Here is a 27,922-nt window from a genome sequence, read left to right as displayed (position 1 = left end):
TCTTTGAAATGGCTACTAGTATGAGAATAGTAGGTGGATGGACCTTACATTCCAAGGACAAGGGAGGGTGTATGGAGCCTCTAATTGCCTGGATAGACCGGTGGTTTTATCTTCTTGATGACCTCCTCCAACATACCTTCATCATATCCCATAATTATCTTTTTATTTTTGTGATCTAGTTTCTTTATAACTTTGTAAAGAGTTTCTTTACAGCTTTGAAGTATATAATACAGTATTTTTAACTATAATGACAATGTTATACATTAGATCTCCAGAACTTATTCATCTTCTAACTGCAAGTTTGTACCTCTTGATCAACAGCTCCCCAATTCCTCCACCTCCAGACCCTGGTAACGACCATTCTACTCTTAGTTTCTACAAGTTCAAGTTTATTAGAGTCTACACATAAGTGATAATATACAGTATTTTTCTTTCTCTGTCTGACTTATTTCACTTAGCATAATGCCAACAAAGTCCATTCATGTTGTTGCAAATGGCAGGATTTCCTTCTTTCTCGTGGCTGAATGATATTCTATTGTGGTGTGTGTGTGTATGTGTATACATGCATTACATATATATACATATATATGTATATATGTACATATATTTATACACACACATATATAAAAAATGTTTTCTTTATCCATTCATCTGTTGATGGACACATAGTTTGTTTCCATGTCTTGGCTGTTGTGAATAATGCTGCAGAGCATGGGGATACAGATATCATTTTGAGAGAGTGATTTCATTTCCTTAGTATATGTACACCCAGAAGTGGAATTGCTGGATCATATGGTATCTCTATTTTTATCTTTTGAGGAACCTCCATACTGTTTTCTGTAATAGCTGTACCAATTTACATTTCCAGCAACAGTGCACAAGGGTTCCCTTTTCTCCACATCCTCACCAATGCTTTTTATCTCTTGTCTTTCTGATGACAGTCATTCTGACAGATGTGAGATGATAGCTCATTGTGGTTTAGATTTGCATTTCCTTGATGATTAGTGATGTTGAGCATGTTTTCATGTACCTATTGGCCACTTGTATGTCTTTTTTGGAAAAATGTCTATTCAGGTCCTTTGCCCCTCCCCTCCTCTTGTGGCTATTGATTTCTATGAATATTTTGGTACATTTTGGATATTAACCTCTTACCTGATATATGGTTTGCAAGTATGTTCTCTAGCTCTGTAGGTTGCTTCTTCATTCTGTTAATTATATCTTTTGCTGTACAGAAGCTTTTTAGTTTGCTGTAGTGCCACTTGTTTTTTTTTTTGCTTTTGTTCCTTGTGCTTTTGGTGGCATATCCAAAAAATCATTGCCAAAACCAATGTCAAGGAGATTTTTGTGTATATTTCCTTCCAGGAGTTTTATAGTTCCAGGCCTTACGTTGAAATCATTAATTCATTTCAAGTTACTTTCTGTGAGTGATATAAAATAGGGGTCCATTTCATTCTTTTGCATCAGAATATTTATTTCTATGTATAGAAAACACCCAATGTCATTTTTTGAAAATACTATCCTTTCTTCATGGTGTATTCTAGGCTCCCTTGTCAAATATTGGTTGACTGTATATGTGTGGGCTTATTTCTAGGCTCTTGATTCTGTTTCGTTGGTGTCTGTGTCTGTTTCTGCACCAGTATCATACTGTTTTGGTTACTGTAGCTTTGTAATATAGTTTGAAATCAAGACGTGTGGTGGCTCCAGCTTTGTTCTTTTTTTTAGGGGGTTTGAAAAATGTAATAGTTGAAATAAAAATCTTTTTTTTATACATCTTTATTGGAGTATAATTGCTTCACAGTGCTGTGCTGGTTTCTGTTGTACAACAAAGTGAATCAGCCATATGCATACATATATCCCCATATCCCCTCCCTCTTGAGCCTCCCTCCCACCCTCCCTATCCCACCCCTCTAGGTTGTCGCAAAGCACTGAGCTGATCTCCCTGTACTCTGCTGCTTTCCACTAGCTATCTATTTTACATTTGGTAGTGTATATATGTTGATGCTTCTCTCACTTTGCCCCAGCTTCCCCCTCCCCCACCATGTCCTCAAGGCCATTCTCTATATCTGCGTCTTTATTCCTGCTCTGCCATTAGGTTCATCGGTACCATTTTTTTTAAGATTCCATTTATATGCATTAACATATGGTATTTGTTCTCCCTTTCTGACTTACTTCACTCTATGACAGACTCTAGGTCCTTCCACCTCATTACAAATTACTCAAATTCGTTTCTTTTTATGGCTGAGTAATATTCCATTGTATATATGTACCACATCTTCTTTCTCCATTCATCTGTCGATAGACATTTTGATTGCTTCCATGTCCTGGCTATTGTAAATAGTGCTGCAGTGAACATTGTGGTACATGTCCCTTTTTGAATTATGGTTTTCTCAGGGTATATGCCAAGTAGTGGGATTGCTGGGTCATATGATAGTTCTATTTTGAGTTTTTTAAGGAACCTCCATACTGTTCTCCATAGTGGTTGTATCACTTTACATTTCCACCAACAGTGCAGGAGGGTTCCCTTTTCACACACCCTCTCCAGCGTTTATTGTATCTAGATTTTTTGATAATGGCCTTTTTGACCAGTGTGAGGTGATACCTCATTGTAGTTTTGATATGCATTGCTCTAATAATTAGTGAGGTTGAGCATCTTTTCATGTGCCTCTTGGCCATCTGTATGTCTTCTTTGGTGAAGTGTCTATTTAGGTCTTCCGCCCATTTTTTAATTGGGTTGTTTGTTTTTTTGAGGTTGAGCTCCATGAGCTGTTTGTATATTTTGGAGGTTAATCCTTTGTCCGTTGGAGATTAATCCTTAGTCCGTTGTTTCATTTGCAAATATTTTCTCCCATTCTGAGGGTTGTCTTTTCGTCTTGTTTATGGTTTCCTTTGCTGTGCAAAAGCTTTTAAGTTTAATTAGGTCCCATTTGTTTATTTTTGTTTTTATTTTCATTACTCTAGGAGGTGGGTCAAAAAAGATCTTGTTGTGGTTTTATGTCAAAGAGTGTTTTTCCTATGTTTTCCTCTACAAGTTTTATAGTGTCCAGTCTTACATTTAGGTCCTTAATCCATTTTGAGTTTATTTTTGTGTATGGTTTTAGGTAGTGTTCTAATTTCATTCTTGTACGTGTAGCTGTCCAGTTTTCCCAGCACCACTTATTGAAGAGGCTGTCTTTTCTCCATTTTATGTTCTTGTTTCCTTTGTCGTAAATTAGGTGACCATATGTGCGTGGGTTTATCTCTGGGCTTTCTATCCTATACCATTGATCTATATTCCTGTTTTTGTGCCAGTACCAGCTTTGTAGTATAGTAGTATAGTTTGAAGTCGGGGAGCCTGATTCCTCTGGCTCCATTTTTCTTTCACAAGATTGCTTTGCCTATTCAGGGTCTTTTGTGTTTCCATACAAATTGTAAAATTTTTTGTTCTAATTCTGTGAAGAATACCATTTTCTCCACATCCTTGCCAACACATTATTTGTGGTCTTTTTGAAGATAGCTATTCTGACAGGTGTGAGGTGATATCTCATTGTGGTTTTAATTTGCATTTCTCTGATGATTAGCAATGTTGAGCATCTTTTTATGTGCTTGTTGGCCATCTGTGTGTCCTCTTTGGAAAAATGTCTATTCAGGTCTTCTGCCATTTTTAATTGAGTTGTTTGTTCTTTTGATATTGAATTGTGTGAGCTTTTTATATATTTTGGATATTAACCCTTATTGGTCATATCATTTTCAGTTTTTTCTCCCATTAAGTAGGTTGTCATTTCCTTTTGCCAGTGGTTCCCTTTGCTATGCAAAAGCTCTTAAGTTTAATTAGGTCCCATTTGTTATTTTTCCTTTGTTTCCTTTGCCTGAGGAGATTGATCCAAAAAAATATTACTATGACTTATGTCAAAGAATGTCCTGCCTGTCTTTTATACTAGGAATTTTATGGTTTCTGGTCTTATATTTATATATTTAATCCATTTTGAGTTTATTTTTGTATAAGGTGTGAGAAAATGTTCTGATTTATTTCTTTTACATGTAGCTATCCAGTTTTCCCAGCACCACTTATTGAAGGGACATTTTTCCCATTGCATATTTTTGCCATATTTGTCATAGATTAATTGATCATATGTGCATGGGTTTATTTCTGGGCTCTCTCTTCTGTTCCATTGATCTGTGCGCCTGTTTTTGTGCCAGTGCCATATTGTTTTGATGACTATAGTTTTGTAGTGAGTCTAAAGTTAGGGGGTCTGATACCTCTAGCTTTGTTTTCTTTTTTTTTCCCTCAAGATTGCTTTAGCTATTTGGGGTCTTTAGTGGTTCCATATAAATTTTAAGATGATTTATTCTAGATCTGTGAAAAACTTCATGGGTATTTTGATAGGGATTGCATTAAATCTGTAGATTACTTTGAGTAGTATGGATACTTTATCAATATCAATTATTCCAGCCCATGAACACAGGATATCTTTCATTTTCTTTGTATCAGCTTCAACTTGCTTCATGTTTTATAATTTTCAGAGTATAGGTCTTTTACCTCCTTGGTTAAGTTTATTCTAAGGTATTTTGTTTTTCTTGATATGATTTCAAATGGGATTGTTTTCTTACTTTCACTTTCTGTTATTTCATTTTTAGTGTATAGAAAAGCAACAGATTTCTGTATGTTAATCTTGTATTCTACAACTTAACTGAATTAATCTGTAAGTTCTAATAGTTCTTTTTTTTTTTGGTGGGAGACACTTTAGGATTTTCTCTATATCATGTCATGTCTTCTGCAAATAGTGACAGTTTTGTTTCTTCACTTCCAATTTGGATGCCTTTTTATTTCTTTTTTTTTTTTTTTTTGTCTGAGTGCTGTTGCTAGGAATTCCAATACTATGTTAAATAGAAGTGGTGAGAGTGGGCATCCTTGTCTTGTTCCTGATTTTAGAGGAAAAGCTTTCAGCTTTTCAACATTGAGTATGATGTTAGATGTGGGTTTGTCATAAATGGACTTTATTATGTGGGTATATCTTCCCTCCATACCAACTTTGATGAGAGTTTTTATCATGAATGGATGTTGCATTTTGTCAAATGCTTTTCTGCACCTATTGAGATGATTATGTGATTTTTATTCTTTATTTTGTTAACATGGTGTATTACATTGATTGATTTGTGGATATTGTAACCTTCCTTGCATCCCTGGAATAAATCCTATTGATCATAGTATATTGTCCTTTTTATATATTAAGTTTGGTTTGTTAATATTTTTGAGGATTTTTATATACACATTCATCAGAGATACTGGCCTATAATTATCTTTTTTTATTTTATTTTAGAGTATACTTCTTTAACAATGTTGTGTTAGTTTTAGGTGTACAGTGAACTGAAAGTGATTCAGTTATACACATACAAGTATCCATTCTTTTTCAAATTCTTTTCCCATTTAGGTTATTACAGAATATTGAGCCAAGTTCCCTGTGCTATACAGTAGGTCCTTGTTGGTTAACTATTTTAAATATAGTAGTGTGTACATGTCAATCCCAAACTACCAATCTATCCCTGCCACCACCACCTGTTCCCCCTGGTAACCATAAGTTCATTCTCTAAGTCTGTGAGTATTTCTGTTTCATAAATTAGTTCATTTATATCATTTTTCTTATATTCCACATATAAGCAATATCATATGATACTTGTCTTTCTCTGTCTGACTTACTTCACTTAGTATGATAATCTCCAGGTCCATCCATGTTGCTGCAAATGGCGGTATTTCATACTTTTTAATGGCTTAATCATATTCCATTGTATATATGTACCACATCTTCTTTATCCATTTATCTGTCAGTGGACATTTAGGTTGCTTCCATGTCTTGGCTATTGTAAACAGTGCTGCAGTGAACATTGGGGTGCATGTATCCTTTCGAACCATGTTTTTCTCCAGGTATATGCCCAGGAGTGGGATTGCTGAATCATATGGTAGCTCTATTTGTAGTTTTTGGAGGAACCTTCATACTGTTCTCCATAGTGGCTGTACCAGTTTACATTCCCAATGGTGTAGGAGGGTTCCTTTTTTCCCACACTCTCTCCAGCATTCACTGTTTGTAGACTTTTTGATGATGGCCATTCTGAGTGGAGTGAGCTGGTACCTCATTGTAGTTCTGATTTGCATTTCTCTAATAATTAGTAATGTTGAGCATCTTTTCATGTGCTTCTTGGCCATCTGTACGTCTTCTTTAGAGAAATGTCTATTTAGATCTTCTGCCCATTTTTTGATTGGGTTGTTTCTTTTTTTTTTTTAATATATTGAGCTCATGAGCTGTTTGTAGATTTTGGAGATTAATTCCTTGTTGGTTGCATCGTTTGCAAATATTTTCTCCCATCCTGTGGGTTGTCTTTTTGTTTCGTTTATGGTTTCCTTTGCTGTGCAAAGGCTTTTGAGCTTAATTAGTCCCATTTGTTTATTTTTCTTTTTATTTCCATTACTCTAGGAGATGACTTGAAAAAGATATTGCTGTGATTTATGTCAAAGAGTGTTCTGCCTATGTTTTCCTCTAAGAGTTGTATACTATCCGGTCTTACAATTAGGGCTTTAATCCATTTTATTTTTGTGTATCATCTTAAAGAATGTTCTAATTTCATTCTTTTACATGTAGCTGTCCAGTTTTCCCTGCACAATTTGTCATAGAGACTGTCTTTTCTGCTTGTGTACTCTTGCCTCCTTTGTTGTGGATTAATTGGCCATAGGTGCATGGGTTTATTTCTAGGCTTTCTATCCTGTTCTACTGATCTATATTTCAGTTTTGTGCCAGTACCATACTGTTGTGATGACTGTAGCTTTGTAGTGTAGTCTGAAGTCAGGGGAGCTGATTCCTCCTGCTCCATTTTTCTTTCTCAAGTTTGCTTTGGTTATTTGGGCTCTTTTGTGTCTCCATACAAATTTTAAGATTTTTTGTTTCAGTTCTGTAAAAAATGTAGCTGGTAATTTGATAGGGATTGCATTGATCTGTACATTGCCTTGGGTAGTGTAGTCATTTTCACAATGTGGATTCTTCCAATCCAAGAACATGGATATCTTTCCATCTGGTTGTGTCATCTTTGATTTCTTTCATCAGCATCTTATAGTTTTCAGTGTACAGGTCTTTTGCCTCCTTAGGTAGGTTTATTCCTAAGTATTTTATTCTTTTTTATGCAGTGGTAAATGGGAGTGTTTCTTTAATTTCTCTATCTGATCTTTTATTGTTAGTGTATAAAAATGCAACAGATTTCTGTGTATTAATTTTGTATCCTGCAACTTTACAGAATTCATTGATGATCTCTTAGATTTCTGGTAGCTACTTTGGGATTTTCTATGTATAGGATCATGTCATCTGCAAACAGTAACAGTTTTACTTCTTCTTTTCCAATTTGTATTCCTTTTATTTCTTTTTCTTCTCTGATTGCCATGGCTAGGACTTCTAAAACTATGTTGAATAAAGGTGGCAAGAGTGGACATCCTTCTCTTGTTCCTGAACTTAGGTAAAATGCTTTTAGCTTTTTGCCTTTGACTGTGTTGTTAGCTGTAGGTTTGTCATATATGGCCTTTATTATATTGAGATATGTTCCTCAGTGCCCACTTTCTGGAGAGTTTTTATCATAAATGGGTGTTGGATTTTGTTAAAATCTTTTTCTGCATCTATTGAGATGATCATATGGTTTTTATTCTTTAATTTGTTGATGTGGTGTATCACACTAATGGCTTTGCAGATATTGAAAAACGCTTGTATCTCTGGGATAAATCCCACTTGATCATGGCGTATGATCCTTTTAATGTATTGTTAGATTCAGTTTGGTAGTATTTTGTTGAGGATTTTTGCATGTATGTTCATCAGTAATATTGGCCTATAGTTTTCTTTTTTTGTGACATCTTTGTCTGGTTTTGGTATCAGGCTGATGGTGACCTCATAGAATGAGTTTGGGAGTGTTCCTTCCTCTGCATTTTTGGGAAGAGTTTCAGAAGGATAGGTGTTAACTCTTCTCTAAATGTTTGATAGAAATCACCTGTGAAGTCATATGGTCCTGGTCTTTTGTTTGCTAGGAGTTTTTAAATCACAGTTTCAATTTCATTACTTGTGATTGGTCTGTTCATATTTTCTATTTCTTCCTGGTTCAGTCTTGGAAGGTTGTGGCTTTCTAAGAATTTGTCCATTTCTTCTAGGTTGTCCATTTTGTTGGCATATAGTTGCTTGTAGTAGTCTCTTAGAATGCTTTGTATTTCTGTGGTGTCCACTTTAACTTCTTTTTCATTTCTGATTTTATTGATTTGAGCCCTATCCCTTTTTATCTTCATGAGTCTGGCTAAAGGTTTATCAATTTTATTTATCTTCTCGAAGAACCAGCTTTTAGTTTCATTGATCTTTTCTATTGTTTTCTTTATCTCTATTTCATTTATTTCTCCTCTGATCCTTATGATTTCTTTCCTTCTACTAACTTTGGGTTTTGTTTGTTCTTCTTTCTCTAGTTGCTTCAGGTGTAAGGTTAGGTTGTTCATTTGAGATTTTCCTTGTTTCCTTAGGTAAGATTGTATTGCTCTAAACTTCCCTCTTAGAACTGCTTTTGCTGTGTCCCATAGGTTTTGGATCATCATGCTTTCATTTTCATTTGTCTCTAGGTATTTTTTGATTTCCTCTTTGATTTCTTCAGTGATCCATTGGTTTTTTAGTAGCATATTGTTCAGCCTCCACGTGTTTTGTTTTTTACAGTTATTTTTATTGTAGTTGATATTTAATCTCATAGCATTGTGGTCAGTAAAAATGCCTGGTATGATTTCAATTTTCTTAAATTTTCCAAGGCTTGCTTTGTGGCCCAGCATGTGATCTATCCTGAACAACGTTCCATGTGCATTTGAAAAGAATGTGTATTCTGCTGCTTTTGGGTGGAATGCTCTATAACTATCAGTTAAGTCCATCTGGTCTAACATGTCATTTAAGGCCTGTGTTTCCTTATTGGTTTTCTTTCTGGATGATCTGTCCATTGATGAAAGTGGGGTGTTAAAGTCCCCCACTATTATTGTGTTACTGTTGATTTCTCCTTTTATGGCTGTTAGCATTTGCCTTATATATTGAGGTGCTCCTATTTTGGGTGCATATATATTTTCCACTGTTATATCTTCTTCTTGGATTGATCCCTTGTCCTTCTTTGTCTCTTGTTTCAGTCTTTATTTTAATGTCTTTTTGTCTTATATGAGTATTGCTACTCTGGCTTTCTTTTGATTTCCATTTTTATGGAATACCTTTCCATCCCCTCACTTTCAGTCTGTATGTGTCCCTAGATCTGAAGTTTGTCTCTTGTAGACAGCATATATATACGGGTCTTGTTTTTGTATCCATTCAGCAAGTATATGTCTTTTGATTGGGACATTTAATCCATTTACGTTTAAGGTAATTACTGATATGTATGTTCTTATTGCCATTTAGTTAATTGTTTAAGATTTGTTTTTGTAGGTCTTTTTTTTTCCCTTTCTCTTTTGTTCTCTTCTTTTGTGATTTGATGACTAACTTTAACATTGTATTTGGATTTCTTTTTCTTTTTTGCATGTGTATCTATTGTAGATTTTTCGGTTTGGGGTTACCATGAGGTTTTTTTTTTTTACCATGAGGTTTTGATATCAGTCTGTATAGAAACAATATTGTTTTACGTTGCTGGTCTTTTGATTTCAAATGCATTTTCAATATCCTGCATTTGTGCTCTCCTCACGAATGCTGGTTTTGATATCATATTTGTTTGTGGATGATTTCCTACATTTACTGTGTGTTTTTCTTTACCAGAGAGGTTTTCCATTTGTAATTTTTTTGTGTCTAGTTTTGGTCTCTTCTTTTCCCTATAGAGAAGTTCCTTAAGCATCTGTTGCAGAGCTGTTCTGGTCATGCTGAATTCTCTTAGCTTTTGCTTTTCTATAAAGCTTTCATTTCACTGTCAAATCTGAATGAGAGCCTTGCTGGGTAGAGTATTCTTGGTTGTAGGTTCTTTCCTTTCATCACTTTAAATATATCATGGCACTCCCTTCTGGCCTGCAGAGCTTCTCCTGAGAAACAGCTGATAACCTTGTGGGGATTCCTTGTAAGTTATTTGTTGCTTTTCCCTTGTTGCTTTTAATATTTTTTCTTTGTCTTTAATTTTTGTAATTTTATTACTATGTGTCTCGGCATGTTCCTCCTTGGGTTTATCCTGCCTGTGACTCACTGAGCTTCTTGGGCTTGGGTGACTGTTTCCTTTCCCATGTCAGGGAAGTTTTCATCTGTTATCTCTTTAAATATTTTCTGAGGGCCTTTTTCTCTCTCTTCTCCCTCTGGGACCCCTATAATGCAAATGTTGGTGCATTTTATGTTGTCCCAGAAGTCTCTTGGGTTGTCCTTGTTTCTTTTCATTCTTTTTTCTTTATTCTGTTCTGCAGCAGTGATTTCCACCACTCTGTCTTCCAGTTCACTTATCTGTTCTGCCTCAGTTATTCTGTTATTGATTCCTTCTAGTGTATTTTTCATTTCAGTTATCGTGGTGTTCATCTCTGTTTGTTTGTTCTTTAGTTCTTCTAGATCTTTTTTAAACATTTCTTGTGTCTTCTCGATTTGTGCCTCCACTCTTTCTGAGATCTTGGATCATCTTTACTGTTATTGTGAATTCTTTTTTGGGTAGATTGTGTATCTCCACCTTGCTTAGTTGTTGTTCTGGGGTTTTATCTTGTTCCTTCATCTGGGACTTATTCCTCTGCCATATATCATTTTGTCTAACTTTCTGTGATTGCGGTTTCCTTTACATTGGCTGCAGGGCTGTAGTTTTTCTTGCTTCTGCTGTCTGCTCCCTAGTGGATGAGGCTGTCTAAGAGGCTTGTGCAGGACACTGGTTCTTGCCCACTGGTGGGTGGAGCTGTGTCTTGTCCCTCTGGTGGGTAGGGCTGTGCCAAGGGGTGTGTCTAGAGGGCTGTGGGTTCAGGAAGACTTTATGCACCCTGTCTGCTGATGGGTGGAGCTGTTTTCCCATCTTGTTGGCTGTTTGGCCTGAGGCATCCCAGCACTGGAGCCTGCAGACTGTAAGGTGGGGCCAGGTGTTAAGAAAATGACAGTCTCCAGGAGGGCTCACACCAATGAGTACTCTCAAGAACTGCCACCACCAGTGTCTTTGTCCCTGTAATGAGCACAGCCTTCTCCCACCTCCACAGGAGACCCTACAATACCAGCAGATAGGTCTGGCACAGTCTTTTATGAGATCACTGCTTTTTCCATGCGTTCTGATGCACACGAGACCTTGCGTGCACCCTCCAAGAGTGGTGTTTGTGTTTCCCCCAGTTCTGGAATTCCTGTAATCAAACCCTGGTGGCCTTCAAAGCCAGATTCTCTGGGGGCTCCTCCTCCCATTGCCACCATTGCCAGACCCCCAGGCTGGGGAGCCTGATGTGGGGCTCAGAACTTTCACTTCTGTGGTATAATTATTTTCCAGTTTGTGGGTTGCCCACCTGGTGGGTATGGGATTTGATTTTATAGCAGTTGCACCACTCTTACTGTCTCATTGTGGCTTCTTCTTTGTCTTTGGATATAGGGGATTTTTTTAGTAGGTTCCAGATTTTTTTGTTTATTTTGTTTTGTTTTTTGTCGATAGTTGTTTAGCAGTTAGTTGTGATTTTGGTGTTTTCATAAGAGCAGTGAGCTCACGTCCCTCTACTCCACCATCTGTCTCTGTCCTTTGTAATTTTCTTTCTTTCTTTTTTTCTTTTATTTTTTGGCGGTGTCTTTGGTTTAGGTATTAGGATAACAATGGCCTCATAGAGTGAATTTGGAAGTGTTCCCTCTTCTTGACTATTTTGGAATAGTTTGTGAAGGACAGGTATTGATATTAGTTCTTCTTTTTATGTTTGGTAGAATTTCCTGGTGCAGCGGTTTGGTCCTGGACTCTTGTTTACTGGGAGCTTTTTAAAATTATAAATTCAGTTTCACTACTAGTGATAGTTTGTTCAGATTGTGTGTCTCTTCCTGAATCAGTCTTGGAAGAATATGGTTCTAAGAATTTGTTTATTTTATCTAGGTTGTTCAATCTATTGGCATATAACTGTTTGTAGTATTCTCTTATGATTTTTTTGTACCTTTGTGATATCGATTATAAATTCTCCTATTTCTTATGTTGTTAATTTGGATCTTGTCTTTTTTTTTCTTGATGAGCCTAGCTATAAACTTATCAATTTTGTTTATCTTTTCGAAAATTCAGTTCTTGGTTTTATTGATTTTTCTGTTTTTTTTGTGGGGGGGGTCACTATTTTATTTATTTCCTTTCTGATCTTTATTATTTCCTTCCTTCTCCTGACTTTGGGCTTTGTTTCTTCTTCTTTTTTTTTTTTTTAAATTCTTTCAGATGGTAGGTTAGGTTGTTCATTTGAGATTTTTCTTATTTCTTGATGAAGGCCTATATCACTGTAAACTTCCCTCTTAAAATGGCTTTTTTTGTGTGTGTCCCATAGATTTTGGAAAGTTGCATTTTTAGTTTTATTTGTCTTGAGGTATTTTACGATTTCTTCATTGATCTATTGGCTTTTTAGTTGCATGTTGTTTAGTTCTCCATTTTTTTTTTTTTACCCATTTTTCTTTCTGTGATTGATTTCTAGTTTTGTATTAGTTTCTAGTTTTTTTTTTCAGAAAAAATGCTTGATGTCTTTTTATCCTTTTAAATTTGTTTAAACATGTTTCGTGGTATAGCATGTAATATGTCCTGGAGAACATTCCATGCACCCTTGAAGAGAATGTGTAGTCTGCCATTTGGTGATGTAAAGTCCTTTAGATACCTATTAAGTCCAGTTGGTCTAATGTATCATTTAAGACTACTGTTTCTTAATTTTTTTTCTGGATAATCTGTTTATTGATGTAAGAGGATGTTAAAGTACCCTACTCTTATTGTATTATTGTCAGTTTCTCCCTTTACATCTGTTAATATTTGCTTCATTTACTTATGTGCTCCTATATTAGCTGTATATATGTTAACGAGTGTTATATCCTCTACTTGTATTGATCCCTTTATCATTATATAATGCCCTTCTTTTTCTTTTGTGGTTGATTTTGTCAGATGAGAGTACTGCTACTCCCATCTTTCCTGTCGTTTGCATTTGCATGAAATATTGTTTTCTATTCCCTCGCTTTTAGTCTGGGTGCCTTTAGCTTTGAAGTGAGTCTCTTATAGCCAGGATATAGATGTGTCCTGGTTTTTTTTTAATACAATCATCACCTTATATCTTTTGATTTGAGCATTTAATCCATTGACATATAAAGAGAACATTGATTGGTATGTACTTATTTCCATTTTGTTACTTTTTTTTTGTTACTTGTTTGTTGTTGTTTTTGTTCTTCTCTGTTCTTGTCTTCTTATTTTAATTTCTTCCCCTGTGGTTTGATAGTTTTGTGTGTGTGTGTGTGGTATGCTTGTGTTCCTTTCTCTCTAGTTTTTGTGTACCTATTGCCTATTTTATGGTTTTGATTTGTGGTTAACATGGAGTTTATATATGTTGACCTATAACTATGTCTACTTCTTCCAAAGCAGTAGTCATTTAAGTTTAAACACATTCTAAAAGATCTACATTTTTTACTCCTCTGCCCCATGTTTTCTGTTTTTGATGTCATATTTTACATCTTCATATTTATCCCTTAACTGTTTATTGTAGTTACAGTTGATTTTACAATTTTTGTCTTTTAATCTTCACACTAGCTTATTTAAGTGGTTGATCCACAGTCTTTACTATATATTTGCCTTTACTAGTGGGGTTTTTCCTTTCCTGTAAATTCTTACTTCTTGTTGTAGCCATTTCTTTTCCATTTAGGGAAGACGCTTTAACATTTCTTTTAGGGTCAGTTTAGTTAGTATTGATGAACTCTTTTAGTTTTTGCTTGTCTGAGAAATTTTTTTCTCTCCTTCATTTATGAATGATAATCTTGTGGGACAGAGTATCCCAGGTTGTAGGTTTCCCCTTTCAGCACTTTAAATATATCATGCCACTCCTTTCTGGCCTGCAAAATCTGTAGAATAATCAGCTGATACCCTTATGGACATTCCCTTGCATGTGACTCTTTGTTTTTCATTTGCTGCCTTTAGAATTCTCTCTTTATCTTTAACTTTTTCCATTTTAATTATGATATCTCTTGGTGTGGGTCTCTTCAGTTCATTTTGTTTGGGACCCTCTATGCTTCCTATACCTGGATGTCTGTTTCCTTCTTCAGGCTTGAAAATTTTTTAGCCATAATTTCATCAAACACATTTCCAACCCCTTTCTCTATCGCTCCTTCTTGAACCCCTATAATGCAAATGTTAGTATGCTTGATGTTGCCTCAGTGATCCCTTAAACTATCCTTACCTTTTAAAATTTATTTTTCTTTTTGCTGTTATGATTGGGTGATTTCCATTATTCTGTCTTACAGATTGCCTATCATTCTTCTGCATCACCTAGTCTGCTGTTAAATCCTTCTACTATGTTTTTCATTCCAGTTATTATATACTTTTTCTCTGACTGGTTCTTTTTTATATTTTCTAGTTCCTTGTTAGAATTCTCACTGTGTTCATCTATTCTCTTTCCAAGTTCAGTTAGCATTCTTATTACTAATGCTTTTAACTCTTTATCTGGCAAATTATTTATCTCTGTTTCATTAGTTGTTTTTTCAGGGCTTTGTTTCTTGTTCTTTTGCTTGAAACAAATTCCTTTGTCTTCTCATTTTGCTTAACTTTCTTTGTCTTTACAAAATTAGGTGAAACAGTTACCTATTTCAGTCTTGCAGGGGTGTCCTGTGTGACAGCATCCCCATGCAGTCTTCACATGCTCAGTGGCTTTCTTGGGATTGCTAATCTGAAGTGAGCACAGGTCACATCTTCCCTTTGGGTGTGCTAGCAGCTACCACCTTGCTGGGAGGCAGGGGTGGAGGTGGAGGGGCTAGAGCCAGAGCCAGGTGTGAGCCTGGTTTTCTTCTATGCTCAGTGGCTATCACCACCCTATGGGAGTGGGTTTGGGGCCCAAGGTGCTGGAGCTGAAGTCCCATGTGTCGATTGGAGCTGGTTCCATTCCCTCTAAGTGTGCACTCTCCCCTGCCCCTGGTGTTGGCATCTCTACCCCAGTGGAAGGGAACATAAGAGGAAAAGGGGCTTGAGCAGCCCCCAGTGGGGCTGGGGTATGCCCTGGTATGGTCCCAGCAAGCCAGTCAGAGCCCCAGGCCATTTCTGATCCGCTGCCTTCATGTGCTCACCAGAAGCATCCTCCCTTGCCCTGTTTAGAAGCAGGGCCTGGCCCTAGCTGGCTCTCCTTCCTCCAAGTGTGTGTACCTTCACCCTAGCGGAGAGCAGTTCTGGAGCAAGAGGAGCTGGAGCAACTGCCTGCCGTGGGCCAGGGTGCCTACTGGGTTGGTTCCCATACAGGAGTCAGAGCCCCAGGCTGCTCCCAAACTGCTTCCTCCCCACACACCAGCAGTGGCCGCCCTCACCCTGTTCAGATTCAGGGCTGGTTGCACACCAGCTCCATCACCTCCAAATATGTTATTCCTTAGCAGTGGCAGCCTTTGCCCTAGTGGAGAGATGTGCTGGAGCAAGAGGGGCTGCAGCAGTCTCCAGGTGCAGGCTGGGGTGCACTGGGGCAGTAGTGGGAAACTGGCCAGAGCCCTGGGGTGTTTTCAGCCTACTTTCTCCACCTTGTTCCTGGGAGTAAGCAAGCATGCGTGAGTGGAGTCTCAGTTTCTTTCAACTCTCTGGTATATCCCACTGGTTTTTAAACCTGCTCAGGGGACTCATCTACCTGATGTCCAACCCAATGGCTGGGGTGCCCAATATGTAGTTCAAACCCCTCAGTCCCCAGGGAGGATCTCCCAACCTGTGATATCCCCTTCCTCTTCTCTGTTTCCTGCTACAAGAACTGGTCCCAGCCTGATCCCCTCTCCTCCCTTCCTACCCGACTCCATGTGGGTCTTTCTTTATAGCCTTGGTTGTAAAAGAGCCTTTCTGCCAGTCTCTAGTTTGTTTTCAGCTAGAGTTGCCCATGTGTAGATCTGTTTTTGATTGATTCATTGGGGGAGGTGAGCCCAATGTCCTTCTACTCCACCATCTTGATCTCTCTCCATTTCTTTATTAAATGCATTTTGTTCGTGAATTGTTTTCTTGATTTTGCTCAGTTGTATATCTGTGTTTTCTTGCATTTCATACAGTTTAAGATGATTATTTTACATTCTTTGTCAGGGAAATCATAAATTTCCATTTCTTTTTTTTTTTTTTTTTTTATAACCACGCCTGACTGGCTTGTTTTATTGGAGAAGAGGACGTGGAGTTAACAATGTGAAGACAGTTGGGACCTGAGGTTGGGAAGAACACCCTCCCCTCCCCTTACAAGCCCACTGCCCCAAATAAAAAATAACCAACTATGGGAGAGCAGCTGAGACAGCGACTGGGGGCAGGGGAAGGAGACCATGTGTGTGCTGGGAGGGCCCAGAGGCAGCGGCTGCACGAATACGCGAGTACAAGTCTCTGAATCTTCCTCGTACGTCTGTATAAATATATAGATAAGTTGTTCGCTTGTTTCCCCTTCTCTCCCTTCTGCTCCGTGCTGCTTGCCGCGGTCCCAGCTCCTCTTTCCACGTGAGGGTGAAGGGAAGGGGCATGACGAGCAAGTCATCACCGAATTGCGATCAGACCCACATCCATCAACTTCTGGATCTTCTGTGCTATCACAGGGTTCTTTAAGTGTTCGCTGAGCGCCTGGGGGTCCTTCTGCATCTGTTCCAGGATGAGCCGCATGGCCGGGTCACTCATTATCTGCTGCACCTCAGGGTCGGCCATGGCCCGCCGCTTCACATCTTCGGGGCTGTCATGTCGGTTGTACTGGGCCATCACGCAGCGCTGGTAACCATCTGCGGCCTCCTTACAGCTGGAGTCCAGGTCGAGGGCCTTCTGGTACACATCCATGGCTTTTGTGTAGTCTTTCATCGCTTCCAGGGCAGCTGCTTTCCGTGTATAACCCTTGATGAAGGTCGGTTCTAGCTGGATGCATTCCTCACAGTCCTTGAGTGCCAGCTGGAACTCCAGGAGTTTGGGGTCAGTTGCTGGAGCTCTATTACTTTCCTTTGGTGGTGTCATACTTGCATAATTCTTTGTTGTCTGTGTAGACTTACATTGGTGTCTGTGCATTTGTGAAGCAAACACCTCTTCCAGTCTTTACAGACTGGTTTCAGAAGATAAAGACCTTCTGTTTGTTTCCCGAGCTGATATGATTACTTCCATAATTGCAGTTGTGCTTCATTGGAGCCAGTTCTGAGGCTTTTGCTGGGTCTGCAGTAGCATCTATGATTTGTGGGCTTGATACTGGGTCTTATGCTGGTGTGGATCCCTTCCAGTCCCCGGGTAGATGTGACTACCTGCAGTACCTTGTTCAGTAGGGTGGGACTGGGACAAGGGTCTGCTTTAGGGTCCATGTATGGGTCCCCAGATAGCAAGCCTATTACCAGGTAAATGGTGGGTGTGGCTCCTGCCAGATCTTGGGTGGGCTGCTGCCTGGTCACTGGATGGGTCCCTGTGTGGACAGGACTGACCCTGGACTGTGGCTGAGAGGTGCTGAAATTGAGCTTCAATGCTGTTTCAGATTCCACAGCCAAGATTTGCTCTGCAGTCATGGATGGGTATGTCTCCCTCCAGATCATTGGATGGGCTGAATTGGTCCCTGACTGTGGCCAGAGGTGCTGGAGTTGAGTATTGGGCCCTTTCAGGATCTCTTGGAGTGCAGTTATGTCTTCTGACAGGTCCCTGTGCCAGGACTGCTTGTGGATTGTGGTTGGGAGTATTAGGCCCTCTCAGGATCTCTGGGAGTGCAGACAGGAGTGTGTCCTGTTGGATACCTGTGGCAACAGAACTGTTCACAGCCTGCAGTTGGGAGGGGCTAGGACTCAGTGTAGGGCCCTTTCAGATCTCCAGGGTTGCAGCCAGGGGTGTTTCCTACTGAGACCTTGGACCCTCAGGACTGCCGTAGACTGGCAGACTGTAGTTATGAGGAAGCTGGAGTCACAGACAGGGCCTTTTCAGGAACTCCAGGGGGCAGAGACAGGAGTGTCTCCTGCCTGGTCTTTGTGCAAGCAGAAATTCTAGAAGACTGTGGCAGTGAGGGGGCTTGAGCTGAGTATAAACCTCTTTTAGGATCTTAAAGGGTACAGACAAGCGCGTTTCCTATAGGGTTCCTTTGCCAGCATGATTGTTCCTAGACTGTGGCTGGGACTTGCTGGAGCTCTGTTACAGGCCGTTTCAGAATCCACAGTCTGACGGACTGTACCTTACTTCCAGGGGCTTACCTTCAGGGGTTCCCACACCGCAGCCTAGTGAGGCTGGAGCTGGTTCAAAGGTCACTTCCTGTTCTACAGCCAGGAACAAGTTCTTTAAGTTCTTTATTATGCCTATTACCTATACATGAATGAGTGTGACTCCTTTGGGTCCCTTGACATGTGGCATATGCTGGTGACAGACTCAGAGCCAGATGGAGCTGTAGCTAAGTTCTCAGGGGTACAGAGCTATTTCTGTTTCTATAGCTGAGACCACAGTCAGTGAGTCTCCTGCCTAAGTGCAAGCCTGTCTCCTCAAAATGGCTCTCTTCATTCTTGGACTGCACCAGGGTTTCACAATCTCCAACCTGGATCCTGAAGCTCCTGTGAAGGCACTTTTGTCTGTGAGTGTAGATGCAGAATTATTGTTGTTGAGGGGGGTTGGTTATGTACAAGGGACATTTTATCCAGCGATTTTGCTGACAAACAATGCTATATAATGTAATTTCCATCAACTAAGACCAAGATTTTTCAACTCTTTATTTACAAAAATAAAGATAACTAGTAAGCCAAATGTCAGTTGCTAAGTAAGTTAGTTTTTTCTTTACACATTAATATTAATGCTAATTAAAATGTTAGAATCCTTGACTTTAATTATTTTAGACTTGGGAGACCTGGCGTTGATTGTTATTGTCAACATGAAAGTGGTGCAGCTGTTCTGCAGCTCCAATTCTTGATCAATGAGGTAAGGATTTTCTTAGATATTTCTATCTCACACACACAAACACACACACGTTGTGTAATCTTTTTAATATTATTTTTCTACATGCTTAAAGATATATACGTATGCAATATTGTTCATGGTTACATTTTTCATAAAAGACTGTACTCTTGTATTTGTCAGTTTATTAAATTTTAAAGGAAAAATTTTGTATGTACCAGAAGATCCTGTTATTGTGATTGTGTAGTATAATTTATAGATTAATTGTTTAAATGGTTTTAAAAAAATTACTAAAATCCTTTGATTGCTACACTGACCATTAAACTCTCCCTCTACACACTCTCCTCCCACCAATTTGTTTTCTAATCCAGCGTTAATTTTCATGTTTTGTCTTTATCTTCCATTAAATAATCTTTTCAGTTATTTACTTTGGGCTTCTTTGTCTGTATATATCTCCATATTCATTTGTTGGTATACATATGCATAGCTTTATAACAATTGGCTGCCTCCCCTACTCCTATTTTTATAGACCTATGGTGATGAGGAACTCCCTAAAGACAAAGTTTGTAAAGCTCAGAAAGTTTGCAGGTCTTCCAGTAGTTGAAGGCTACTTAAGGCTTTCTTGACTCATATTTTTACAATGGATCCTTGAGTCTTTTGAACTCTTTTATGTTAAGTGATCCAGTCAATGCAAAAATGTTTTAAGAGTTTATGACATACCAAATTTGGGCACTTAGGAGATTGAACTCAGTGTGTCGAAAGAAAAAAAAAGAGGTATCACTGGTTGTTTCTTGTGGCATGAATGATGATCTTTTATTCAGTATCTCTATATATTTGCATATATATATTCTAAGAATTTTTACTCATAACCATGGGTGAAATGTTTCATATAACTTTATACTAGAGATACCTGAGGCATGAAAAATTTGTGATATTGGGAAATGTCCACTTTTTACTTCTCTTAGCTCAAAAATCTTTCTCAGAAGGCTGTGAGATTCTCCTTGTTGACCAGCCTAGCATATTTCATGTTGTAGGCATACTTGCTGTGGGGTACCAAAACGAGACAGGGAAATAAGGAAGAGCAGGGGAAACATTAAAAAAATATTTTATCATAATAACTAGTCTTTAGTATCTAGACTGACAACCTTTTTGAAGTCTCAGTGTTACTCTATAGCTCCTAGTTGAGAGATCTCAGCCTTTTGCCTTCTGCATGGATGTTTACTGGCAAGCATAAATTGTTTCCAGGTGATTTTCTCTGTGTCCTGTCCTCTGAGAATTGTCTTCAAGGCCATAAGTTTGCCTCTGTGCTGTTACATAACTAAGAAGAAATAAAGGCAAGCCTTCAACATCTTTCCAGTGTTTACATTGTCTATCCTAAACTGCTCACCTTGATCTGCTTTATACTCAACTTCTGTACCTTTTTCCAAACTTCCCAGCTTCTGACCTCTTGACCTGTGTTTTTATTCAGTTTTTAATCTTTTCACAGATCTTCATTAGTAGTGCTTCTTATGGATTTGCTTTTTGTAAATGAGCCCTAGACACCCTGCCAATGTGCTTACTTTCATGTGTCTTGTACTTCTGTTGGCGCTGTTCAGTGGTTCTGTTCACTTCCCTCAAATGCTAAGTTATCTCCTAGTTTTATCATAGAATTATTAATACTGACTTCCTTCCTAGATTTATTCAGCTATTACACTAAGATATTATTGAACATCTGATTTATTTTACTTTCATTGCCTTTGGCATATTATATCTTTTGTATAACACGTAAGTATTTACTGTAGAGAATGTTTTATTAATTTCATATATCATAGTCTATCTTCACCCTATCCCAAATGAGTTTCCACTTTCCTGAGAAATGAGATCACTATTCTATATCTCAAAAAAAAATTGTAGTTCATCAAGTACTTCCAAGCAGTCCTAATAATTTTCTAATCTGAATATGTAGAACAGTTGAGAACAGTTTACAAAAAAAGCAGACAAACACAAAAATCCTCAAGGCACGTGTAGGATACATTTTATTGCATGAATGTAATTATCTATGAGTTCATTTTAAAATGTATATATCAATGTATACCTCTTTGAATATGTGTATTTACATATTTATATACAAATATACAAATTGTACACATTTTAAAACATTTTAATGGTTATACTCTCTGATTATGATATTGTTTTAAAAGTTATTTTTCTTTGAGACTAAAATCATAGGTATATAATATCAAGAGAACCATCATAGGCTACATGAGCATATGTTTGTCGTAGGAATTGTTATGGAACGGCATTTAGATTCCTATATTCTTCTCTCCTCTAATTCCTAAAGAAGAAGTAAATTCTAGGAATTTCAATATAGTTCTTCCTAACATCTACATGGTTGATCATTTTTATATCTGTGATTGATTTAATAAACTGTGAAAGGTTACTTGTAACCGAGTACTTTGTAAAGTATGAAAAGAATTTTAGGTATCTCAGGACTACCATAATTGTGCAAGATCACTTTTACAGAACACATTCAATACTCTAGAGTAGCTTCAGGCTCTGACATAGGGCAAGCATTGACATTTTTTTGCCAGGAAACTCATAATGGCAAAAGTTCTGACATAGTTTAAGATGATCTTACTTAACTCAGTAAAATAAATAGTTTAAAATATGTATATGAAGTCATACATGGCAGCTAATTTTCTGCCCATATGGTGTCTGCCATACTAATAGGTAGAACCCATCCTATTGTATTTGAAGTAGGATTCATTTTTATTTGGAGGCTTTGTATAAAAAGGATCTTAGTATTATTTTTGTAGTTATACTGAATTCTAGTTGGAGAAATATTTTCTTTTATTACAGATGTTTTCTTTTGTCATAGATGAAGCTTCTTGAAGTAAGAAAACAAATTAAATTATATCAAATATACTATATAGGAAGACTATATACTTCTTAACTATATAGAAAATTTTTAGGAAGACTATATACTTCTAGGAAGACTATATACTTCTTTTAGGAAGACTATATACTTCTTAACTATACAGAAAATTTTTACAAACAGTGTACTTTTATATGACCAGATTGCAATTTAAAACTGGGTTGGATATTTGCTTTTCTGTAGAGCTACATGGTATATGTGTAAATAGTAAAAACAACAAAAAAATTAAACTTAGTTTTTCCCAAAGAAAATATAAGAAATCTTTAATAGTCACAATGATTCTTATAATAATAATCCCTCTATTGATAAATGCATATTCCTTGAACTAATCATTCTCACCAATCCATATACAGTAGTTTACCTGCTTCTTCTACTGTTAGCATTCTTAGGCTTCCTGACTGAAGTATGTGCATTGTCCTTCCTTGTATTTCTACATTATATAAATACAAATAACATTAAAAACAGTGAAAAATTCAGTAAATTAGCTTGTTTTTGCTTCACAAAAAAAAAACATAAATTAAGTAAATCGCTCACTTTGTCTTCATTTTGTTCCAGGGTGCTTTGGTCAGTGCAGGTTCAGATGATACACTTCATTTGTGGAACCTTAGACAAAAAAGGCCAGCTATTCTTCATTCTCTTAAATTTAACAGAGAACGGTAAGAATGTAAGAGTTAAACAATTTCTTAATGTGTAAGAAAATTATTTCCCGAGCAAATTTCAGGTTAATTTTTGAAAGAATTTAAAAAATAATATTAATAGCTAGAAATAATATTTATGCTTACTTTTATAATAGTTTATTTTCATAGAAAATTCATAATTGATATAGATTCAGTCCTTTTCTAATAGGGAACTCCTAGCATTCTTGTTCTCCTTGCTATAAACTAGGACTTCACCAATGATGTGTTCTTTTCCTTAGGTCAAGGTGCTGAAAACCCAGACCTAAAATTTAAAAGTCAAGTAAATACTAAATGTATTTCTACACCTTTTGATCATGGAAGTTACCTCCTACACTTTCACCCTTTTGCTTAAATATTTTTTACCTTAAAAAAATATGACACAGAGGTTTTAGACATCCAAAAATATTGATACTAAGTGTTGCGCAACATTGCACATCCAAGATTAATATTTTCAAAGATGGTGAATTGATCAGAATTCAAATTCTCCCATTTTAGAATGAAATAATAATTGGAAAAAGAAAATTTTATGAATGGATATGGAAAATGTTATTAGATTTTATTTGTAACAAATTGTCCCAAATTTTAATGTTTCTAGTGTTGGTTTCAACCAGAGCTAGAATATAACAGACATCTACTTAGCTGATAATCCACCTTAAGATGAAGTAAAATTTGTATTTTATTATCTGTATCTGTTATTTAACTATTAAATAATCTGATATTTGTTTATTATTTGGGAAACAGTCAAACTTTTTGGTGTGATTGAGAAGGCTATCTATCACAGGAAAAATTGATATTAATGAAAGAAAAAGAAACCTCTGAGAAGTAAATTTACACAGTTTAGCAAGTACTAGTCAAAACTGAGTTAGGTAGATAATAGAGACAGGCAGCCACTGCTGAGAGCTCAAGAAAGTGCTTATTTTATTTTGTTGAATGGTAATAGTTCATAAGGAATTATCACTGTATGGGCAGAGCTTAATGAAGTAAACCTGTTTTTATACGTTTGATGAGAAAAAAGGATGGCAGCTATACAGACATTCTTCCTTTTTCTATCTGGAGCTTTTTCTTTTTCTTCTTGTATGCATACTGTAATATTTGAATCATTAACCTTCAGTATTCTGAGTAGTATTCATGAGTATTATGTTCACAGTATTTTGGGATTCAGCATCAATGGAAGTTTTTATTAATCCAGTATTTTTTTGAGAGGAGGAAATTTATATTTTAGCTATTTGCTAAAACTAGATAGGACTTCTTTCTTTATATTAGATCTAATTTTGGTTATGTTATTTTAAATTTTAAAATAAGTAATGTAGCAAACATTTCAGGATATGAAAAATTGAAAGGTCAGTCAAGAGTTGTTATACTGTTCCTTGTACCTTTACCACTGAAAATATTACCTACTCAGATATTGCCATATTGATTTTATCTCTTTCTCTGCTTGTAAGATTTTTTGTTTGTCAGTGTTTTGAGTAGATCTGGCCCTACCCTTTTGTGTAGATAGGCAGAATGAGTTTTTTTCCCCTCACAATTGGAATGTTGAAGGAAATGTTCTGGCCTCTTTTATAGCCATTTTGGGGAGAAGAAATGATTGATGGTGATGATTTCCAATTATAATTTTATTAACTCATTTGAGGTATATTTAACTGGTAGGAACATAAAAGACCAAGCTGACAGATTTTGGACAAGTTTAAATCTTAGGAACTTTGCAGGCACTGCCTATTTTTTTAAATTAATGTTTATTGGAGTATAGTTGCTTTACAATGTTTTGTTAGTTTCTGTTGTACAGGAAAGTGAATCAGTTATACGTATGCATATATCCCCTCTTTTTTAGATTTCTTTCCCATTTAGGTCACCACAGAGCATTGAGTAGAGTTCCCTGTGCTATACAGTAGGTTCTCATTAGTTTTCTATTTTATACATAGTAGTGTATATATATCAATCCCAATCTCTTACTTCATCCCACCCACTCCCCTTGGTATCCATAAGTTTGTTCTCTACATCTGTGTCTCTATTTCTGCTTTGCAAATAAGTTCATCTATAACATTTTTCTAGACTCCACATATAAGTGATATTATACGATATTTGTTTTTCTCCTTCTGACTTATTTCACTCTGTATGACAGTCTCTGGGTCTGTCCACGTCTCTGCAAATGGCACTATTTCGTTCCTTTTATGGCTGAGTAATATTCCACTGTATATATGTAACACATCTTCTTTATTCATTCTTCTGTTGATGGACATTTAGGTTGCTTTCATGTCCTGGCTATTGTAAATAGTGCTGTAATGAATATTGGGGTGCATGTATCTTTCTGAATTATGGTTTTCTCCGGTTATATGCCCAGGAGTGGGATTACTGAGTCATATGGTAGTTCCATTTTTAGTTTTCTGAGGAATCTCCATACTCTTCTCCATAATGGTTGTGCCAATTTGCATTCCCACCAACAGTGTAGGAGGGTTCCCTTTTCTCTACACACTCTCCAGCATTTATCGTTTGTAGGTTTTTTTGATGATGGCCATTCTGACCAGTGTGAGGTGATACCTCATTGTAGTTTTGATTTGCATTTTTCTAACAATTAGTGATGTTGAGCATCTTTTCATGTGCCTCTTGGCCATCTGTATGTCTTCTTTGGAGAAATGTCTATCTAGGTCTTCTGCCCATTTTTTCTTTGGGCTGTTTGTTTTTTTGATATTGAGCTGAATGAGCTGTTTGTAGACTTTGGAGATTAACCCCTTGTCAGTTGCTTCATTTGCAAATATTTTCTCCCATTCTGAGGGTTGTCTTTTCATTTTTTTTATGGTTTCCTTTGCTGTGCAAAAGCTTTTAAGTTTAGTTAGGTCCCATTTGTTTATTTTTGTTTTTATTTTCATTACTGTAGGAGGTGGGTCAAAAAAGATCTTGCTGTGATTTATATCAAAGAGTGTTCTGCCTATGTTTTCCTCTAAGAGTTTTATAGTGTCCAGTCTTACATTTAGGTCTTTAATCCGTTTGGAGTTTATTTTTGTGTATGGTGTTAGGGAGTGTTCTATCTTCATTCTTTTACATGAAATTAAAAGACAATGCTGTCCGACATTGCCTATTTTAATGCTTACAAAAATGTGATATTTATCTTTTTGTGAAAGATAAATTAATTATCTTGAACTTGAGAATAATCATTAATATCACAATTTATTGTGGAGGGGAAAATATCTTTAAATGTATCGTGAATGCAGGGCTTAAGTCAATGAAGGAGAATTTAACCAAGCATCTTTGGGAACTCTAAGCCCTCTTAAATCGGCCATTTAACTCTATACATTCCTATATACTTGTCAACTGAAAGAAAGACACACAATATGAGAGTTGTGAGTGAAGTTTTATTGAGGGTCTTACTGAGGACTGTAGCTTGGGAGATTGCCTCTCAGATAGCTCTGAGGAACTGCTCCAAAACCGTAGGGGAGGAGCCAGTATATATATTAATTTTTTGGCTGGGAAATACATGTAGTCAAGCATAAAAGATTACTGCTAATCACAAAGAACAGACATCTCAAGTTAATGATTTAAGTGCTTTTCTATGTATGGGAAGATGCAAGAATCTGGGGTCATTGAAATTCTTCCTTAGATATGAATCTTAACTGTCTAGGGACCATATATCTAAAACACAGAATGCTCCATCCTGTTTTTCTCTGTCCTGAATTCCCCTCTGGGGGCACTGTCAGTGGGTGACTGCAGTGGGTTGCAACTTAATCCTTGTAGAACTGGAATGTTGGGCAGTATTCTTTGTTTATGTATCTTTATGCTTATGCCATGTACATATATACATATTTAGTTTATATAGTTCGTAAATTTTAGTTTTTTTTTAATTAGGGCAACTTCAGTCTTTGGTTTTATAGTCTTTGAAGGTAGCAACCAGGCTTAGATTGTTGAGAAATAGGTTTAGATATTCCAGCTGCTTCTGGTGGATGATCTTTGGGTTCCTCTCATATCTGAGTTTATAAACTTAAATATGGAAGAAAAACTTTTGATTTCTGTGATGCATGATCTGAAAAATGAATAAAATCAAACATTTACATTTCAGGCATATTAACAGTCCTTGCTATCACTGATCATAAATCATGTAACGTTGGGGAAAGCCTAGAATTGTTTTCTATGGTTTTCAAGTAAAATTCAACAGATAGGCTATAATATACAGATTATAAAGTATTTGTACTGATTATATCAGAGTTTATTTTTTCTATCTGTGGTGTTCTGCTAATTAATATTGTCAGAATACTTCTAAGGAATATTAGCTAAACCGCCAGCAAGGAATATGTTATTAAGAACCTTATTTCTGAAGTCTCTAGCAAACTTGACCCATCAGAGTTGGCTTTTGGGGACACTATTTATAACCCCAATTTAAAATATTTTATTGCTATATAAAGATAATCTGAATTACTTTTCTTTTAAAATTTTCTTAAGTAATTAACATGTTTGCCTGGTTTGACAGTCAAAAGATAAAAGTTGTATGTACAGTGAAGGATCTTTCTTCCACTCCTGTTCCCTGGACACTCAGTGTCTATCCGCAGAGCCAAGCAGTGCTATTTATTTCTTGTGTCTTTCTAGAGATTCATTCTGTACACATATAAGCAAATATTATATGTAACATAATTTTCTTCTTTATGTATTTATAGACAAATATGAAAGTATCATATATTTCTGTTGCACAAGTTGTAGCACATTATACAGTTTTGTACCTTGTTTTTTTCTCTTTATATGTTCTCAACATCATTCCTTATCAGTACATAAAAAGTTTCCTTATTCTTTTTTTGGTGTGTGTGCAAATGTTACCGAACTATCAAGAAACTGTGTAAATATTAAGTGTATGCCTTGAAATAATTTTACATCCATGTAACAAATGTACAATTCAAGAAACAGAAAATTGCTAAAGCCACAGAAATCCTTCTGTTACCTTCTAATCACTACCTAACCCCCAAGTGTAGCACTATTCTGATTTCAAACATTATAGATTAGTTTTGCCTGTTGTTTTTGACAGTTATAGGAATGGAATTGTACATATCTGCTTGCTTATATTTGGCTTCTTTTTTAAAAAAATTAATTAAATTAATTAATTAATTAATTTGGCTGCATTGGGTCTTTGTTGCTGTGCACGGGCTTTCTCTAGTTGTGGTGAGTGGGGGCTACTCTTCATTGCTGTGTGTAGGCTTCTCATTGCAGTGGCTTCTCTTGTTGCGGAGCATGGGCTCTAGACATGTGGGCTTCAGTAGTTGTGGCTCGTGGGCTCTAGAGCACAGGCTCAGTAGTTGTGGCGCATGGGCTTAGTTGCTCCACGGCATGTGGGATCTTCCTGGACCAGGGCTCGAACCTGCGTCCCCTGCATTGGCAGGTGGATTCTTAACCACTG

At 36.8% G+C, this 27,922-nt stretch overlaps 1 protein-coding gene across 11 annotated transcripts in view; it reads left to right on the top strand.

Annotated features, from left to right (window-relative positions):
• The window catches only part of STXBP5L (syntaxin binding protein 5L), a 390,198-nt gene that overhangs the window by 67,900 nt on the left and 294,376 nt on the right, over positions 1–27,922 (top strand). For 10 of the 11 annotated variants that reach the window (XM_082460023.1, XM_082460029.1, XM_082460032.1 and 7 more), the window contains 2 exons: positions 18,903–18,984; positions 22,430–22,530. In XM_082460023.1, the coding sequence (XP_082316149.1) occupies positions 18,903–18,984; positions 22,430–22,530 (183 nt within the window). Of the gene's footprint in view, positions 1–17,028; positions 18,985–22,429; positions 22,531–27,922 lie in introns of those variants that run through there. The other variant, XM_082460024.1, reaches the window with a different exon arrangement.

Source organism: Balaenoptera physalus, assembly GCF_965194825.1.
Source record: "Balaenoptera physalus genome assembly, chromosome: 4".
Classification (NCBI taxonomy): Eukaryota; Metazoa; Chordata; class Mammalia; order Artiodactyla; family Balaenopteridae; genus Balaenoptera; species Balaenoptera physalus.
The sequence above is the reverse complement of the archived record's forward strand: the minus strand, read 5'-3'. Positions and strand labels throughout refer to the sequence as shown.